Consider the following 19,254-nt stretch of genomic DNA (forward strand, 5'->3'; position numbering starts at 1 on the left):
GAGCACCAAAGAATTGATACTTTTGAACTGTGGTGTTGGAGAAGACTCTTGAGAGTCCCTTGGACTGAAAGGAGTTCCAAGCAGTCAATCCTAAAGGAAATCAGTTCTGAATATTCATTGGAAGGACTGATGCTGAAACTGAAACTCCAGTACTTTGGCCACCTGATACAAAGAACTGACTCCTTGGAAAAGACCCTGATGCTGGGAAAGATTGAAGGTGGGAAGAGAAGGGGTGACAGAGGATGAGATGGTTGGATGGTATCACCAACCTGATGGACATGAGTTTGAGTGAACTGTGGGAGTTGATGATGGACGTGTTGCAGTTCATTGGGTCACAAAGTGTCGGACACGACTGAGCGACTGAACTGAAATAGCCTGTTAATGTTGTGATAGGTTCTGCTTCTTCACCATTGCAGCCCTTAGGACCTAGCACAGTGACCAGATCATTAAGTATTTACTGGTAAATAAAAAGAAATTGACAGTCGATTGCTTCTGTTGGGCCATAAGCTTCAAGTTAGCTTCTCTTTTTAAATCTGTGGTTAAGTTTCTATGCAGTTACTCCATTCTGTGAAAGCCTTTCAAGCTCACATTTTGCATAAGTTAAAAAGTTGCTGTTACTTTGCTCTTTGGATTTTAGAGTTGGAAAGCCTATTCAGGTACTTTACAAATATTCTGTCATGCCAAAGCTTTTGTTTACTGTAGAAGTAACCAAATTGAGATCCTGTGCAGTGGCTGCATAACTTAGCAAATGTTCAGTTATCACTGATAACAGTTACTTAGTTCTTCAGTCCGTGTGGCTGAAAATACAAATAAATGACTTTAGGGACATGAACTGAAAACATGGAATCTGGCCCTGTCTCAGCTACTTTTAAGTTGTGTGGTCATGAGCAAGCCAGTAATTTTCTCTTAAAATGCATCTCTCTTCATAATCAATCAGTTAGATAAGTCTACTTCTACCTTGTGACCCTGAAATGACATGTGATGTACTATAAAGTATGGTAGATAGCATAAAATGCTATTCTGTGTCAGAGCTCCTCACTTCTTTGGTACCATACACCCCTTGGGCCATCTGGAGAAGCTTAGGGAGCTCCTGTCAGAAATGTATAAACATTAGAAACAATTATATTGAAATACAGTTTTTAAAATATTTTTAAAATGATATAGTAGTATATGATTCTTCGTTAACATAGTAAGTGTAATGTTATTGCTGTGGGTATAATGAAGTCGTTTTGAAGTCAGTCCAGTCGCTCAGTCATGTCCCACTCTTTGCGACGCCATGAATTGCAGCACACCAGGCCTCCCTGTCCATCACCATCTCCCGGAGTTCACTCAGACTCACGTCCATCGAGTCAGTGATGCCATCCAGCCATCTCATCCTCTGTCGTCTCCTTCTCCTGCCCCCAGTCCCTCCCAGCATCAGGGTCTTTTCCAGTGAGTCAGCTCTTCACGTGAGGTGGCCAAAGTATTGGAGTTTCAGCTTTAGCATCAGTCCCTCCAGTGAACACCCTTTGAAGTAGTGATGACTAAATGTTTTGATATACTCATAGAAACTAGAATGTGATTTGTTTTGCTGACAGAAATCACCAGTACTGCTAATACCACTGTTGTTTGTTGCTTATCTTTGTAATTCAAAGAAATGCTAGTTTCATTTAGAGGGTTAATGAAAATAAAGCTATAATTGCTTTTCTCATTCAAGTTCACAGGCCTTTGAATTGTTTACCGTGCCCAAATTTAAGAACTGCTGTAATATATTAATGCTAGTAATTACCATTAACAGTGTGTTTTTAAAAGATACATATCACTACTTCAGGCATTTAACACATCTGTTTGAAAGTGACAACTTGTAAATTATGTGTGGTTTAGTTTGATTCATATTGGAATTAACATTTAAATTCTTCCAATATCAAAATAGTTAATGGCACGTGTAGAAAATCTGAAGTTTTGAGGACAAATCTTTAAATATACAACTTATAAAACTGATTCTATCGAAATGATTGTCTGTAGACCTGTTGTGTGAAAGAATTAAACTTCTTTTCTAAAATTATCGCCAGGATCAGCCAAGATCTCGCTCTCATTGCTCGGGAAATCAACGATGTAGCAGGAGAGATAGATTCAGTGACCTCCTCAGGCACTGCCCCTAGTACCACAGTAAGCACTGCCGCCACCACCCCCGGCTCTGCCATAGACACTAGAGAAGAGGTAGGAGATCTTCATGGAGAGATGCATAAGGTTCTTTCTTTTCTTTATTTCTTTTGCTTTTAGCTTTTTGCTTAGTTTTTTTTTTTTTTTTTGTTACATCCATCCTCCCTATTTGCATGAAGCTCTGCATTTTCCAACTTTGCTTTAACAAATTTCTTTTCTTGTAACAAAACTAGTAAAGGCTAACATTTGGTCTACTATTAGCATGAAGCTGTAAAATTATTTAAAATAAGTACTTTGTAAAATACAAAAATAAATGGTACCTAAAAAGCACATCCAAATTTGGTAAATAATTATATAAATAATAAATCATTATATAAAATTTCTGTAAATCTTACATAGGTTCTTAACTAGAAATTATCTCTAGTAGCAAGAAAAAGTCTATAGTTTTTACTACTTTAATTCTGTTGATGAATATATACATATATATATATGTGCACAAAGATTCTTCAAAAATTGAAATATACATACATATACATACTCATTCAAATATATGTATTGTTTTAAAACATTCTTGTGAACTGTGTGATGTAAGTTAGCATATACAGACTATTGCCCCAAACCAGAGCCTCCTGCTCTCCCCCTCCAGGGGACACCACGAACATAGATGGCTCTAGAAGTTAACTTTATTTTATTTTTTTTTTCAGAAGTTAACTTTAAAATATAATATAAAAATAATGGTATTCTGGCCATGTTGGGTTTCTTGATTTGGTGCAGAGATACCAAAAAAAGACATTTTGAAAGAATGAGTTACAGTTTTATTAGGACAAAGCCACACTGGTTTGTTTTATTATCCTCTGACTATTTTATGCTATAATGTCAGAATTGAGTAGTTGAACAGATATTGTAAGACTGCACAGCCTAAAATATTTATCATTTGGCCCGTTACAGCAAAAATTTGCCAGCCCCTAATATTGATGATTCATTTTACTTCCTTAGTTTTATAAAGTAATGTTCTCAATAGTAGCCGAAAATGGGTAGCCTTTTTGACACATTTAATTCTGGTAAGCTCTTCTACTAAAATTTTCTTCAGTTGCTTTTTGTCACAGTTATAATTTTATTCTTTAATGGTCATAATTTCGTTGTATTTTTCCCCGTTATGTGTCCTCTAATTTGGTATATAATGTTTCATCAGTCTGTGTAGTTTTGTTACCACACTGATCAATTGTAAATGTGTATAAAAATTCATCCTTATTGGTGAAAAACAAAAGGATCTTCTTGGTGGCAAGACATACACAATTCTTCCTGATACATTTTGAATGATGAAGATATTATTTTCTCAGCTGTCTAACTAAATTATACCTAACGTGATTGTACATTCACTCAGACTCAGTAAAGTTTTCAAACATTTCATTAAGTAGAATTCCATTTTTTCTTTTTGGCTTCCTTTCTTATTACTATACTAGAGTTTATTCCTTCTTCAGTAAACCTGAGTTACTTTGTACTATATGTGCATAATTTGCACTGCAGATGGCAGTATATCACTCGTACTGGAATATGTCATTTCTGTAGCATTACTGCTAAAAGTTTATCTAAGATAAAAATACTTTGTGAATTAAAAACATTTTTTTTCTTTTGTAAACTTAATTATAATTTGTAATTTATGTATCTGTGAAGAAATTTGGCACCTGGATTTGGGGAGAAAAAAAGGAAAAAACAAGATAGGAAACTAAAAGAAAAAGAAACATTATTTTACACTGGTAAGGCAATGTGAGTAAAATGAATGCCTTGTCCATCTACATGGCTCAGCTTTTTCTATTTACCATCTGTGTTTTCCATTGGGGGAAACTATCCATGGGAGAATCAAATTTAACATAGTTATTATATATATTTTGGATTTTGAAAATAAAATCTATGTAGATGAACATCTATTTTATAAAATGGACATCTTTGAAGTACTTATAAAAAGAGAGAGTAATTGGTTTATTGAAGATACCATGCTTCTGTTACTACCTGAGAATGGAATAACTTCTAACTATAAAAACTATAATGCCAGTATCTGTGTTTTTCCAAATTACTCTATGCTCATGAGGATTTGCTTTTGTCCTGTTAGTTAGTTGATCGTGTTTTTGATGAAAGCCTCAACTTCCGAAAGATCCCTCCATTAGTTCATTCTAAAACACCAGAAGGAAACAACTGTCGGTCTAGTGACCCAAGACCTCAACCAGCAGAGCCTCCTGATCACTTAACAATTACAAGGCGGAGAACCTGGAGCAGGGATGAAGTGAGTAAACTATAAACTTCAACAAATGGCAGAGGATGCATGCCCCATTGGTCGGAAAAAGAGGAGGAGAACTGTTCCATACATGTGTGTGCTGAGTCGTGTCTCTTTGCAATGCCATGAACTGTATGTAGCCTGCCAGGCTCCTCTGTCCATAGGGTTTTCCTGTTGAGAATACTGGAGTGACTTTCCATTCCTCCTCCGGAGGATCTTCCCGACCCAAGGATTGAACTTGTGTCTCCTGCATTGGAGAGTCTTTACCACTCACACCACCTGAGAACTCCCTTGTTTAATACTTACAAGTCTCTTAAGATAAACAGGGAAGATTTGGGGAATGGTAGAAGATTGGTGAGTTTTGTATTATTTTTGGAGCCACACTGCAGGTCCTGTAAAGACTACATTTGTAAAACAAGGACAATTTTATATGGTTTTGTTCAGTATATAGGGCTGGGAAAAAAGTGCTTGTCCTTATGGGTAGAATAGAATTTCATCCTGACATCACATCAATTACAAATAATTAACTCGAATTCACTTAAATTTAGTTCCTAAAGAACAAAAGCAAAACTTTAAAGTTTTTAGTATAATATAGGTAAATATCTTTCAGCACTGCAGCAGGGAATGATTTAAAAGACACAAAAAGTTTTGACTTATAAATAAAAGATTGATAAACTTGAGTGTATTAAAGGACTATGTGAAACATACAGGCAACGAGATTAGAATACAGAATATATCAGAGCTCCTACAATCAGTTTAAAAAGGCAAACAGCCCAAAAGAAAAATCTGCAAAAAACATTTGCAGCATTTCACTGAAAATATCCAAGGCCTATGAAGAGATGTTCAGCTTCATGAGTATTCAGAGAAGTAGTTTTCAAGGCTACAGTGAGATTATTTTATATTCATTCAATTGGCAACAAATTAAAAAGTCTTAAAACATTAAATATAGGAGATGTGAATACATAGGTTTTCTTATTGTTGCTAGTAAGGTTAAATTGGTGGAGTCACTTTGGCAAACAGTTTGATATTATTTCCTAAAATTGAACATACATGTAGGCCATTATCTAGCAGTTTTGCTGCTCATGTATACCCTTTCTCATTGACAGCAAAAGTCATGAATGAAGATATTCCTAGTAGCACTGTGGGCAGTAACAAAACTTGGGAACAGTCTTTAAGTGTTTGTATCTGAAGAAAAATGAATGTATAAACTGGTATGTGCACAAATTGAAAAATCAATGAAGGGATCGAAACTAATGAACTACTGTATGCCACAATGTGGATGGATTTTAGCAATAGAACATGAAATGAAGAAAGTTACTCTCAAAAGATCGGATAAAATGTGTTTTGTCACAAATTAATAATGTTATATACTTAGGACAGAAATAGATCTAGCAAATTATATAAAAAGAAAACCAAGGGAATGATGAATGGGATTCAGAATGTTGTTTACCTTGGGTGGAGGGAGACAGGGAGATGGGATGGAAAAAAAAACACGTGACTAGAGGCAGATTATATTAGTCAGCTGTTTCTTTCTGTTGTTGTTCAGTTGCTCAGTTTTGTCAGACTCTTTGCAACCCCATGGACTGCAGCACGCCAGGCCTCCCTGTCCTTCACTCTCTCCTGGAGTTTGCTCAACTCATGTCTATTGAGTTGATAAAGCCATCCAACCATCTCATCCTCTGTTGCCCCCTTCTTCTCCTGTCCTAAGTCTTTCCCATCATCAGGGTCTTTTCCAGTGAGTCAGCTGTTTGCATCAGGTGGCCAAAGTATTGGAGCTTTAGCTTCAGCATCAGTCCTTCCAGTGGTTATTCAGGGTTGATTTCCTTTAGGATTGACTGGGTTGATCTCATTGCAGTCCAAGAGATTCTCAAGGGTCTTCTTGAGCACCACAGTTTGAAAGCTTCAATTCATTGGTGTGCAGCCTTCTTTATGGTCCAAATCTCACATCCAGACATGACTACTAGAAAAACCATAACTTTGACTGTATGCACCTTTGTCAACAAAGTGATGTCTCTGCTTTTTAATACACCGTCTTAAGTTTTTCATAGCTTCCCTTCCAAGGAACAGAGTCTTTTAATTTATGGCTGCATTGACTTTGGAGTCCAAGAAAATAAAATATGTCAGTTTCCATTTTTCCCCACCTATTTGCCACGAAGTGTTGAGACCCGATGCCATGAGCTTAGTTTTTTGAATGTTGAGTTTTAAGTCAGCTTTTTCACTCTTCTCTTTTACCTTCATCAAAAGGCTCCTTAGTTCCACTTCGCTTTCTGCCATCAGGGTGGTGTCATCTCCGTATCTGAGGTTGTTGATATTTCTCCTGGCGCTCTCGATTCTAGCTTATGATTCATCCAGCCCATCATTTCTCATGATGTACTCTGCATGTAAGTTAAATAAGCAGGGTGACAGTATCCATCCTTGTTGTACTCCTTTTCCCAATTTGGAACCAGTCTGTTGTTCCATGTCTGGTTCTAGCTGTTGCTTCTTGACCTGCATACAGGTTTCTCAGGAGACAGGTAAGGTGGTCTGGTATTTCATGTCTTTAAGAATTTTCCACAGTTTGTTATGATCCACACAGCCAAAGGTTTTAGCATAGTTAATGAAGCAAAAGTAAATGTTTTTCTGAAATCCCCTTGCTTTCTTTATGATCCAGCAGATGTTGGCAATTTGATCTCTGTTTCCTCTGCCTCTTCTAAATGGAGCTTGTCCATCTAGAACTTCTTGGTTCATGTACTGCTGAAGCCTAGCTTGAAGGATTTCAATTATAACCTTGCCTGCATGTGAAATGAGTGCAATTGTACAGTAATTTGAACATCCTTTGTCATAGCCCTTCTTTGGGATTAGAATGAAAACTGACCTCTTCCAGTCCTGTGGCCGCTGAGGAATTTTACAAATTTGCTGACATATTGAGTGCAGCACTTTAAAGGCATCATCTTTTAGGATTTTAAATAGCTCAGCTGAAATTCCATTTTTTCCACTAGCTTTGTTCATATTAATGCTTCCTAAGGCCCACTCGACTTCACACTCCAGGATGTTTGGCTTCTAGGTGAGTGACCACAGCATCCCGGTTATTCCAGTCATAAGCGTTTTTTGTATAGTTCTTCTGTGTATCCTTGCCACTTCTTTATCGCTTCTGTTTCTCTTAGATTCTTTCTGTTTCTGTCCTTTATCATGCCCATCCTTGCATGAAATGTTCCCTTGATAATCTCCAGTTTTCTTGAAGCCGTCTCCACTATTTCCTATTCTTTTGTTTTCCTCTATTTATTTACATTGTTCATTTACGAAGGCCTTCTTATCTTTCCTTGCTAATCTCTGGAACTCTGCATTCAGTTGGGTATATCTTTCCCTTTCTCTCTTACCTTTTGCTTCTTTTCTTTCCTCTGCTATTTGTAAAGCCTCCTCAGACAACCACTTTGCCTTGTATTTCTTTTTCTTTGTGATGGTTTTGGTCACCACCTCCTGTACAGTGTTACTAACCTCCATCTGGTAGATAATTCTTCAGGCACTCTATTTACCAAATCTAATCCCTTCAATCTATTTGTCACCTCCACTGTATAATCATAAGAAATTTGATTTAGGTAATACCTGAATGGCCTAATGGTTTTCCCTAGTTTCTTTAATTTAAGCCTGAATTTTGCAGTAAGGAGCTTATGATCTGAGCCGCAGTCAGCTCCAAGTCTTGTTTTTGCTGACTGTCTAGAGCTTCTCCATCATTTGCTGCAAAGAATATAATTAGTCCATTTTCAGTACTGACCATTTAGTGATGTCCTTGTGTAGAGACATCTCTTGTGTTGTTAGAAGAGGGTGTTTGCTGTGACCAGTGTGTTCTTTTGACAAAACTCTGTTGACTTTTGCCCTGCTTCATTTTTGTACTCCAAGGCCAAACTTGCTTGTATTCCAGATATCTTTTAACTTCCTACTTTTGCATACCAGTCAGCTATGATAAAAAGGAGGTTAGTTCTAGAAGATCTTATAGGTCTTCATAGAATGATTCAACTTCAGCTTCTTCAGCATTAGTGGTTGGGGCGTAGACTTGTATTACTGTGATGCTGAATGGTTTGCCTTGGAAACTGAGATTATTCTGTCATTTTTGAGATTGCACCCAAATACTCCATTTCAGACTCTTGCTGACTTTGAGGCTACTCCATTTCTTCTAAGGGATTCTTGCCCACAGTAGTAGATTTAATGACCATCTAAATTAAATATGCCCATTCTCATCCATTTTAGTTCACTGATTGCTAAGATTTAAATATTCACTCTTGCCATCTCCTGCTTAACCATGTCCAATTTACCTTGATTCATGGACCTAACATTCCAAATTCCTACGGGGTTTTGTTCTTTACCTCATTGTACTTTACTTTCACCACCGTTACTGACAATCATGGAACTGATTTTGGAACCGTATCTAGTCTTAGGATGTAGGCTAGATTCAGCCTCCCACCTGATTTTGTAAATAGAGTTTTATTAGCTACAGCTCCTTTTGCTATAATATAGCCTCTCTTGCCATAGTGAGAGAGGTAAGTAGTTGTAACAGAGACCACATTGGCCCCAGCCTTTACTCTCTTGCCCTTTACAGAGGTTTGCCAACCCCTGCTTTTGCCCATAAAGTTCAACTGGAATGATAACAACCTCCAACATAAAAACTTATTCTTGGGGACTTCCCTAGTGGTCTAGTGGTTAAGACTTCACCTTCCAGTACAGGGCGGGGTGTGGGTTTGATCCCTGGTTGGGGAGCTAGGATCCCACATGCCTCATGTCCAGAAAACCAAAGCATAAAACAGAAGCAGTAGTCTTTAACAAATTCAATAAAGACTATTAAAAAAAATGGTCCACATTAAAAAAAAATCATAAAAAAAAACCCTTACTATTTTGAATACATTTAAAAAACTTACCTGTCCCAATGTGGAGAACAAGGATTGTAATCTTGATCTCTTTGTTCATCTTATTTGTTGAAAAAATAGATAACAGATATATCGTTCTAAGTTACTTATATTCTCCCAATTATGATAATTTGAATTGGAAGCATGAGAGACAGGATTATGATAGTAATTAAAAATTAGATAACATGGATTGTCTTTTGAAAGTTATATGATGAAAATAATATGGAAATGTAACAAGTTACTTAACAAAAAAGAGTTCCTTTCTTAATTTTTATTTCTCGTTCTCAATGTAGTTACATAGTACTCTTAATTACACCCTTTATCGAGTTTTATTAAAATCAGCATAAATATGAAATGCCCTTAAGCATAATGAATTGTGACCATTCTTGGTGGTTATCTGATACAGTGGTAGTATTTTAATGTCTTTTCTTCCCTTTCCATGTTTCAGGTCATGGGAGATAATCTGTTGCTCTCATCCGTCTTTCAGTTCTCTAAGAAGATAAGACAGTCTATAGATAAAACAGCTGGAAAGATCAGGTACTGTGTCGTTACTCAGACATCCTTGCTTCTATAAAAGCAGGTTACTTTCCTTTCTAGTAAATTTTGAAGGATGACCTATATACCTAAATTTTACATGGCAGTAGTCAAAAAGTTGGTGAAGTGAGCGGGCTAGAGGATAATGAGAAATGACATTGGAGAGAGAAGGAAGGACCAGTTTGGGCAGAACTTGCTTAAGGAGTTTGGACTTTATTGTAAAAAAGCCATAGGAAGTTAATACATCAAATGCATATCTTTAAAAAATATACATATATGTGTATATATATATAGAGTTTTAATATTTTACCATTTCCCTGATTATCTTGCCTCTCACTCAGGATATACACATACCACTTAGGAAAACATAAAATTAAGGAGGAGAAAACCTGATGTGGCTGATAATAGTACTTGGCCTGGGATTTAATTATCAAATTATATCAATTTCATTGGTTTGGGGGGATTGGTTTGTTTAGTACACCAGTATTATCCATAAAGCCACCATGTAAGTCTCTTCATGTGGTCATGTGACCTAGCAACAGGAAAAGCTTGCAGCCTCCTTACCTATAAATGGGAATCCCATATTACTTCATCCTACCTGCTGAAATACGTGCCTTTTTTCCCCAGTAACTGAGCCCTCATCCAGTCTCATGTATTCATTCAGTAGATCTTCATAGAGTACCTGCCTTATACCATTCTCTTCTATTGATAATTCCTTACCACAGAATATCTTCCTCAGTCTGCACTGAATTAACTCATCCCTAGTTTCCTCTAGAAAAAAAATTTGTAGCTTAGACATTTAATTAAAATTGTGACCATTGAACACATTGATGGTTAATTGGCTGGTTGATGTTGTTGTCTCAGAAATTCGACAGAATTTAGAAAGTATAAAAAACAAATATTTTCTTAATGTTAATTTGTTGCCTTCAGTTTGAGTGTTGAGTTTTGCTGTGTGTAAAGCACTGTGGCAGGCTCTGTGGAGGACAATAAGAAAGATAAAACATGCTCCCTACTGTTAAGGTTTTATAATCTGGTTGGTGAGGGACAGTGTATATACAGGTAACTATGGTACAAGACAGCATGGGATAGATTAGTGCCCAGTTAGAGGTAAGAACAGAGAAAGGATCACCTTCACCCTGGACTGTCAGGGAAGGCTTTGTGGAGGAAGTAATATTCAAAGCTAGATATAATTTTTGGTAAGCAAAATCTGAGGGATAGAGGCCTGAGCCTTTTACACAGATAGTACTAGAATAGTTTGAGCAATAACTGATCTTTAGGTCTGTACCAGGAGTTATAAACTGAAATGCCTACCCAGACCTGTCTAAAACTATCCTGTAAGTTATTCTAATACTTGCTATAGACTCAATTAAAAATACTTACACAACTGTTTTGTGGTGTTTTCACTGGGCTCCATGTGAAAGTGCCCCTCAGGGTGTGCCGTGTGGCCCTGCATTGGTCAACTCCGAGTTTCCAGCCCCTGATTTGCATGGATTGAGGGCCAGTGCTAGAGATTAGATTGTGGGGGCCTTAGAATATGTGCCTAAGACTCTTTTTTACCTAAACTACTTTATCAAAAAGGAGTTTTAGCTTCATAGTTAAATTATTGAATGAAATTAGCTTTGAAATTCAGTATATTTTCATGCTGCTGTTTAGTGTGACTACTCTTTTGAATTCATTATGTGATATGAAGATCAGTTAAAACCCTGATTGTTTCTGAAAGATCTGTAATGACCTTTGCACAAAACCATTTAAATTCTAACCATTATGATCTGGCCTGATTTCTTGATATAGTTTTCTGCTTCCTTAGTGTTTAAGTGTTACACTTCACTCCATGGAGCCAAAATTATGATTGGCTTTATAAACCTGCAGCACAGTATTTACAAATTGTCTTTAAGTTTTTTATCCCTTTAGTGGCTTAGAATTTCAGAGACGCGCGTGTGTGTGTGTGTGTGTGTGTGTGTGTGTGTGTGAGATTTACGAATCTCAGGTAGCATTTCTAAGCCATTTTGAGAAAGCACTAACATTGTACTCAGTAACCATCTTCTGGCAAAATTCACTGAGTTTTCAGGATGGCTAAGCACAGACTCATGAAATAGTCATTGTTTTCTTACTTTCACCAATCCTAATGCTCTAAGGACTCTTTTAGAGAGCACACCATAATTTCTCAGTCTTCGGGGTGTAGAAATTTTAACAGTAAATCAGAAGAATATTCTCTTCTAGGATTCTGGATCTATTGTTGCCTTTTTAAGCATGATTATTTGTAATTGTAGGTGTTCCAGACTTGGGATTTGACATTGATGAATTTGATACTAGCTTGATATTGATGAATTTCATATTTTTAAATAAGTTGAACCTATTGAATTTTGAAGAAATACAAATAAAAATGTAATTTAATTTACTACTTAAATACTGATCAACTTCTAATAGTAATGCTTTACTTTCTTGTACAGTACTGGTTATTGTATAATGCAGTTAAACTAGATTTCCAGCCCAATGAAGAAATTCAAATAGAAACTAAAAAGGTACCTAGTATTTACAGCTCTCTAAAGCTGCTGATCATGTCGTCTAGATTGAAGAGAGAGATACCACATTTGAAAGACAAGTCAGAATTTTGTGACACTTTATTTTATAAGATGCCTGAAATTAATTTCAAGCATAGAATCTTTATTGACAGTTGTTTTTGTCAAAGGATAGTTTCTTAATTCTCAACAGGTTATTATATAAAATATACTAACATGAATTAGTATTTTTAAAGAAAAGCAGCATAAGTACTCTATTATAATTTTCAACCTTTGAAATTGCATACACACTTTGATCAATTCTAAGAAGCCTTTTCCTGTTTAAAGAGGTCCTAACAGACTCAATTGCTTATACTTAATTCAACCTGTTTTCATCTTATATTTATACTGCATATGTTCTATATGAAACAAGTTGTATTTTTGTTATAAAAGGTGGTTATATAAAAATATTAGATAAAATTTGGGGGTTATATTATCATCTACATTTGTTTTATATTTGGTTCTCAATAAAGAATGAGATAAATACTAAAGGGTTTCTATGTGTCTATTTGTAGCTAGCTAGTCAGTTACTTTTTTAGTACAGATCTCTCACATAAATGAGTTTATTGTTAATATTGACTCAGTGTTTAATTCACAGTTCATGTAACACTTAATGGTATTTTAAATTCTTATTCAGCTTTGAAAAGATACATTGTTTTGTATTATCATTAAAAATGTGATATTTTTATTTTTTTTGTTTTGTTTTATTCTTTTTTTTAGTTTTTTATTTTTTAAATTTTAATATCTTTAATTCTTACATGCATTCCCAAAGATGAACCCCCCTCCCACCTCCCTCCCCATAATATCTCTCTGGGTCATCCCCATGCACCAGCCCCAAGCATGTGATATTTTTAAAATATGAAAAGTAAAGAGCTTATTTTTTATTTATAGAATATTATTTAAAGACAAAGATCGGAATTGGGATGAAATAGAAAGCAAGTTAAGAGCTGAAAGTGAAGTCCCTATTGTGAAAACCTCAAGCATGGTATGGTAATTTTTCTTGAATATTAAAACATTTTTTAAAAGGTTTTATGTTCAAGGAATGATATGCTGATTTTTAAACTGTTCATTTGTAAAAGAAGATATAAGAGCACAAATTTGGGAAACTTTATGGTTTCACTTGTCTGTCACAGGGTTTTAAAGTATTGACTGCTTCAAACTTGTAAAGGGTGTGGGGGAACCTTTTATGTTTCTCACTATTAATATACTCTTGTTCTTATAATAATTGTATGTTGTAAATAAGCAATTTTGAAATAAGAGCAAACTCAAATATAAGTTGACATGAGTCATTTCTGTTTACTTAACAGATAGCTTGTCTCCTCCAGAATTTGTACAGGTTTTTATTATTCAGGAAATCATCCTAAAATTGAGGTTTCAGTTTGTACATTTTCCCTAGAAAATCCTGAAGTGCTTTTTACAGTTGTTGCAAGATTGATCAATATATCTTTGCATATACAGTATTATTGTCTAACTTTTCATCTTCTATTACTATCTCACTGAAAAGAATTATTTCAGTATTAAAGATTTTAAAATTCTAGTCTTTTTACTGAATATCATAATTATTTCATATCCTGTTGCTACAGATTGGAGCCATGTCAGTAATATTAAGGATATCAAATAAAATTAGTATAAGGTTCGTTGCTTATCAAATGAAAATGTTTTAATTAAAGTAAGCTAATTCTTGTCATTGCTTTCCCTACAGGAGATTTCTTCTATCTTACAAGAGCTAAAAAGAGTTGAAAAGCAGCTACAAGGTGAATTTACTACTGATTAAGTATAAAAAGCTACCAATTTTAGAACAAGTACATCCTAAGTGATATTTCTAAAATACTGTTAATTATTTGAACACTATTTGGTTAAGTGTAGTGATGTATGAATAAAGATATAAAGTTCTACATATTCAAATTACTCATAAAAAGAAAGCATAAATAATTAAAAATATAATTCGTAGTATTATATAGTATCTATTATTTGTTTCTATATAATAGATACAATATAGATTATATTGTATCTCTATACAATATAGTATCTATTATTTATATATATTCATAAATTATAGTATATGAAAAATATGTAAAATAATATATTAAAATATGTATATGCCACTGAAAATTCTTTTTGACAATTAGCTTTGTTTACTTGATTTGATAATTCTTAAATTATATTTGTGGTACAACCCATATGAACTAATAACGATTTTATAAGTCATAATAATCATTTGGATGTACAAGAAATGAGTGCACATTGGACACAGGGACCAGAAGAGGGAGTAGGGAAGAAAAAGAGACTGTTGGCCTCCTAAACTTTAACAGGGACATTGTTTTTGGTTGTGTCAGACCTTTAATTATGCACTTATGCCTATGTGTGTTTTGACCTAGAAGTCCCCAGTGGTAAAACAGGCAGATTCCAGAGTCGGTTGCTAATTTTACTCAGTATTTGAATTATCATAGGCATGATGTGTTGGTCCTGGCTCAGGGGTTCTGAATCTTAGCCTCAGCACACCGAAGCGTATACCCCCATGAGGCAAAGTGGCTTGTTTACATGATTGTTAGCTGGCAGGAGGGAGTATGCTTTTAAAAGGACCTCTTAAATAATTCTTCTGTCTGTGAGGCTTCTTTTCCTCAACTCTCCACTCTACCCAATACCACGTTGAAAATCACTGCTGAAGACTTTCCCTTGTCCACTCAAGGATCTTTTGGATTGAAAGCTGGTCTTTATCTGGCCCTTGCCATGGAGAATGCAAGGTCTATTTGGCCTGCTGGGGTTGCCATAGAATATGAATATCTAGACTGTGAAGGATTTTTATGGCTCAGTGGTCCACAAATATATACTTGTGCATGGCAGATACCCTAGCATCCTCACCAGGATGAATGACAACATGCTATGATAGCTTCAGAGTGTGCTTGCTATTTGCCTCCTCAACTTTCATGTTACTCTGAACCCCATCTTAGCAACTAATCCCAATTATCTGAGTAATAACTGCTACTGCTAAGTTGCTTCAGTCGTGTCCGACTCTGTGCGACCCCATAGACGGCAGCCCACTAGGCTCCCCTGTCCCTGGGATTCTCCAGGCAAGAACACTGGAGTGGGTTGCCATTTCCTTCTCCATTGCATGAAAGTGAAAAGTGAAAGTGAAGTCGCTCAGTCGTGTCTGACTCTTCACGACCCCATGGACTGCAGCCTACCAGGCTCCTCCGTCCATGGGATTCTCCAGGCAAGAATACTGGAGTGGGGTGCCATCGCCTTCTCCAATCTGAGTAATAAAGCCAGGAGTAATTTCTTTCAGTCCTAACCGGTATTTTCATCATCCTCTTGTAATGATTAAAGCATATTTCAAAGAGACCTTTCCTGAATGCCACATCTCCAAATCCTTATCTTCCAGCAGGTTCAGATGCCTGTAAGTAGCCTACTCAAGGGACCATAGAAAGCTTTGAGGTTTTTATAATCTATGATATAGATGAGCCCCAGAATTACTGAAAGTGGGGTTTTAAATCCAGAATTGGAAGGATTAACCAAATTAAAGCTCATATAAGCATTAGTAATTGAAATATTATCCAAATCATAAGCAATATTCATATCCAAATTTAGCTGCATCTGTAGTTATGTCTTTTTCCCTCTATTCCTTTCCTTTCTTTCAGCTATCAATGCTATGATTGACCCGGATGGAACTTTGGAGGCTCTGAACAACATGGGATTTCCCAGTGCTATCTTGCCATCTCCACCAAAACAGAAGTCCAGTCCTGTGAATGACCACAGCAGCCCGGGTCAGACACCGGCACTTTGCCAACCAGAAGCTAGGGTTCTTCATCCTGCTGCTGGTGCGGTCTCAGCTGAATTTGAGAATGCCGAGTCTGAGGCTGATTTCAGTATACATTTCAATAGGTTCAACCCCGATGGGGAAGAGGAGGACGTTACAGTACAGGAATGACTTTCTCTTGCTTGTTAAAATATTTACCTGTGGAATGACTAGAATTATTGGAAACAGCGTAGTGTTGACTTTTAGAGAAAATAAGACAGCTTGGTCAACTGCAATCTTGTTATCTCTGTCTTCTTAATTTTATTTATTTATTTTTTATCTATAACATGGAGCCATAGTAATCCTTTCGAACCATTGAGATGACCATTTGATGCACATAGAGGAAAATCTAGATTGTGAAACTTTCACATTTTGTGGTTTTTATGATTTTCAAATTGAATTAGATAATTGCATCCTTTCCCTTCATAGATCTTTGTTTTTTTTTTTCTTTAAGCCATGCTGTGACCTACAAGCAAACTAAAAACCCAACCTTTCTGACCCCCATGTCTCCTGTGCCAAGCTGCTCCCTGAAATGGACTTGCTGTTCGTCTGTACAGATTTGTTAAACACTTATATTTGCTTCTTAATAATAGGATTTATATTAGTATTCATTACCATTGGATACAATGACATTGCTCTCCACAGTCAAACTGACCTTTCAGAACAGTCCTTCTTGTGTTCTAAAATTTTCCAACATATATGTGATTTATATAACTTTGTTGCTGCGTAAATTGTCTTAGGGTTTATGGAAATGAACTATTATGTTTGCACTAAGATTTGCTGGGAGTGGTAGGTGGACATATCTATATATCAATAAGGACTAACCATCGGTTTTTGTATATAGGAGATTGATAATTGTATTTGTTTTAACCCCACAGTGTTTTACTCCACTTTCAAAAAGATCAATTTGGCACTTTTTTCCCTTTTTTTTTTTTTTTTTTTTTAGTGAAAGTAAGATTTTGTCTCATTTTAGGGCAAATGATAAGTAGAAGGATTAAACTAGACAGATAGGTTATAGGTGGAGTCTATTTTTAAAACTAAGAACATGTATACAGGTCCTGTGTTACCAAGTTTGTATGTGACAGTTGAAAAAATTTTTCCCTTGAAATGATCATGAGATTAAAATTTGGGGCATTAGGAAACTTGGAGAACCAGTAGTCATAAGATTAGTAGATAGTTTCACTCCCAAGCAATGAATTGCTTCTGTGTGTTTCCCTGTAGGACCCAATAGTAAATCCTGTCTCAGTCGTATACATTTATAAGGACCCTACAAGATAACGACCAAGGCTTTGGGCCTATGCTAAACAGGAAGCTTACGAAAAGTATCTTCTATTAACTTGTTTTTTCTCTTTTCAGTAAGTTCACATTTGGATAAGTTTAAAAAGAAAGTAATTATCTTTATGTTTCCAGAACACTATAATTTTGGGTAATTCTTAATTCAATTAAATATTATTAGTAGACTGGATTTTTGAAACCCTTGATCCATCAGTTTATAAAGGTTAAAGCTGCAACTTTTGCAAGTTTCATGAAATAGTCTTTAATATTTCAGCAATAATCCTTTGCTACATTTATTTTAAGAAAGTAACTCTGTTCAACTCAAAAATTTACAGGATTTTTTAAAATCCTGCAATGTTGGGCCAGTTAATAAAGATGCAAAAAAAAACCCAAAAAACCAAAACCTGTTTTTAGAGACATAGAAACAAAAGTCTGTTGTATAATGGATCTCATTATTTTTCTTTAAATTAAAAAAAAAAGAGCAAATGAACTGTTCTCCTTGTAAAGCTAAATTCCCCATTCTGTCTAATAAAGGAAGACTGCAAAAATGGTTTTAACGAGCATGAATGGAAAGATACCAATGCTTTGAAGGAATAAATGAAATGTTAAAACATGGTTGATCCATTTGAAGAAAGAGTAGAAAAAATTAATCACCACTGTTTCATCTTTGTTTAATGTTTGGGTACTGATGATATCAATATGGAAGTCGAAGGTAAGGAGTTGTTTAGGAAAATATTAGCATCTATTCTACTTACATTATCATTTAAGTGTTTACACAGTTTTGTTCAATTACAAACATTTGGCCTTTTACTATGTTATTTTTATTTTGTATGAATACATTATTCTCCTTATTTATTTTTGTTACCTTTATTACTTATGTTATTTTGTTATGCATTTACAACTCCATTTTTAAATAAAGTGTTTCTGGAACTTTATGCAATTGATTGTACATTTTATGCTACTACTTCATCAGTTTATCAAATAACTATATCATTTTCCAAGGTTAAGCAAAAATAGTTCTTCAGTTTACTTAATATGTGATAACTGTAAAACTCGTACTCTTTTGAGCGAAAGAAGAAAATATTTTCTTAGCAAATTATAGTAAATACAATTCTCTTAGCTTAATAATCTAATGTATATATAGAAAGATATTTATATTTGTATTTGATTCCTGGGTCAGGAAGATCCCCTGGGAAAGGGAATGGCAACTCCAGTATTCTTGCCTGGAGAATTCCATCGACAGAGAAGCCTGGTCGACTCTTTGCGACCCCATGGACAGTAGCCCAGGGCACCCGATGGGTGACATTAGCGGTGAAGAACGGGTCTGCCAACACAGGAGACATGAGGCATGAGTTTGATATCTGGGTCAGAAAGATCCCCCGGAGGAGGGCATGACAATTCTATGGACAGAGGAGTCTGATAGGCTACAGTCCATAGGGTCACAAAGAGTCCGACATGACTTAAGCAACTTAGCACACACGCACACATAGATATTTATACACATGCAGCCTTTCTTTGTTGCTGGCATGGAATCATCAGGAAGCTTTATAACTGATATATTTGGGGAACAAAGAAGAAATTTAAAATACATCTTAAATTTAAGAACTGTCTATTTGTACTCAATTGTACCCAAGAGTCTTAAATATCTCCCTGTTACTATTACTCTGTTTCTCACCTTTTTTAGGCTTTCCATAATCTGGCTCTTTCCTTGTGTGTCTGTGTACAGCTAATACAGACTCTCCACCCTGAGACAGTCTGGAGCTGCTTCATCCCCTTCCTTCCTGCTTAGGCACATTCCCT

General features: G+C 35.6%; 1 protein-coding gene across 50 annotated transcripts in view; it reads left to right on the top strand.

Annotated features, from left to right (window-relative positions):
* CEP170 (centrosomal protein 170) overlaps positions 1-18,389 on the top strand; it is a 136,758-nt gene extending 118,369 nt beyond the window's left edge. For 9 of the 50 annotated variants that reach the window (XM_060396395.1, XM_060396400.1, XM_027975574.3 and 6 more), the window contains 6 exons: positions 2,052-2,229; positions 4,253-4,423; positions 9,740-9,828; positions 13,275-13,368; positions 14,086-14,137; positions 16,022-18,389. In XM_060396395.1, the coding sequence (XP_060252378.1) occupies positions 2,052-2,229; positions 4,253-4,423; positions 9,740-9,828; positions 13,275-13,368; positions 14,086-14,137; positions 16,022-16,311 (874 nt within the window). In that variant the 3' untranslated portion in view covers positions 16,312-18,389. The remainder of the gene's footprint in view (positions 1-2,051; positions 2,230-4,252; positions 4,424-9,739; positions 9,829-13,274; positions 13,369-14,085; positions 14,138-16,021) is intronic. The other 41 variants (XM_060396401.1, XM_060396411.1, XM_060396418.1 and 38 more) reach the window with 8 other exon arrangements.
* The last annotated feature ends 865 nt before the right edge of the window (positions 18,390-19,254 follow it).

The sequence above is a fragment of the Ovis aries genome, chromosome 12, assembly GCF_016772045.2.
Source record: "Ovis aries strain OAR_USU_Benz2616 breed Rambouillet chromosome 12, ARS-UI_Ramb_v3.0, whole genome shotgun sequence".
In the NCBI taxonomy this organism is placed as follows: domain Eukaryota; kingdom Metazoa; phylum Chordata; class Mammalia; order Artiodactyla; family Bovidae; genus Ovis; species Ovis aries.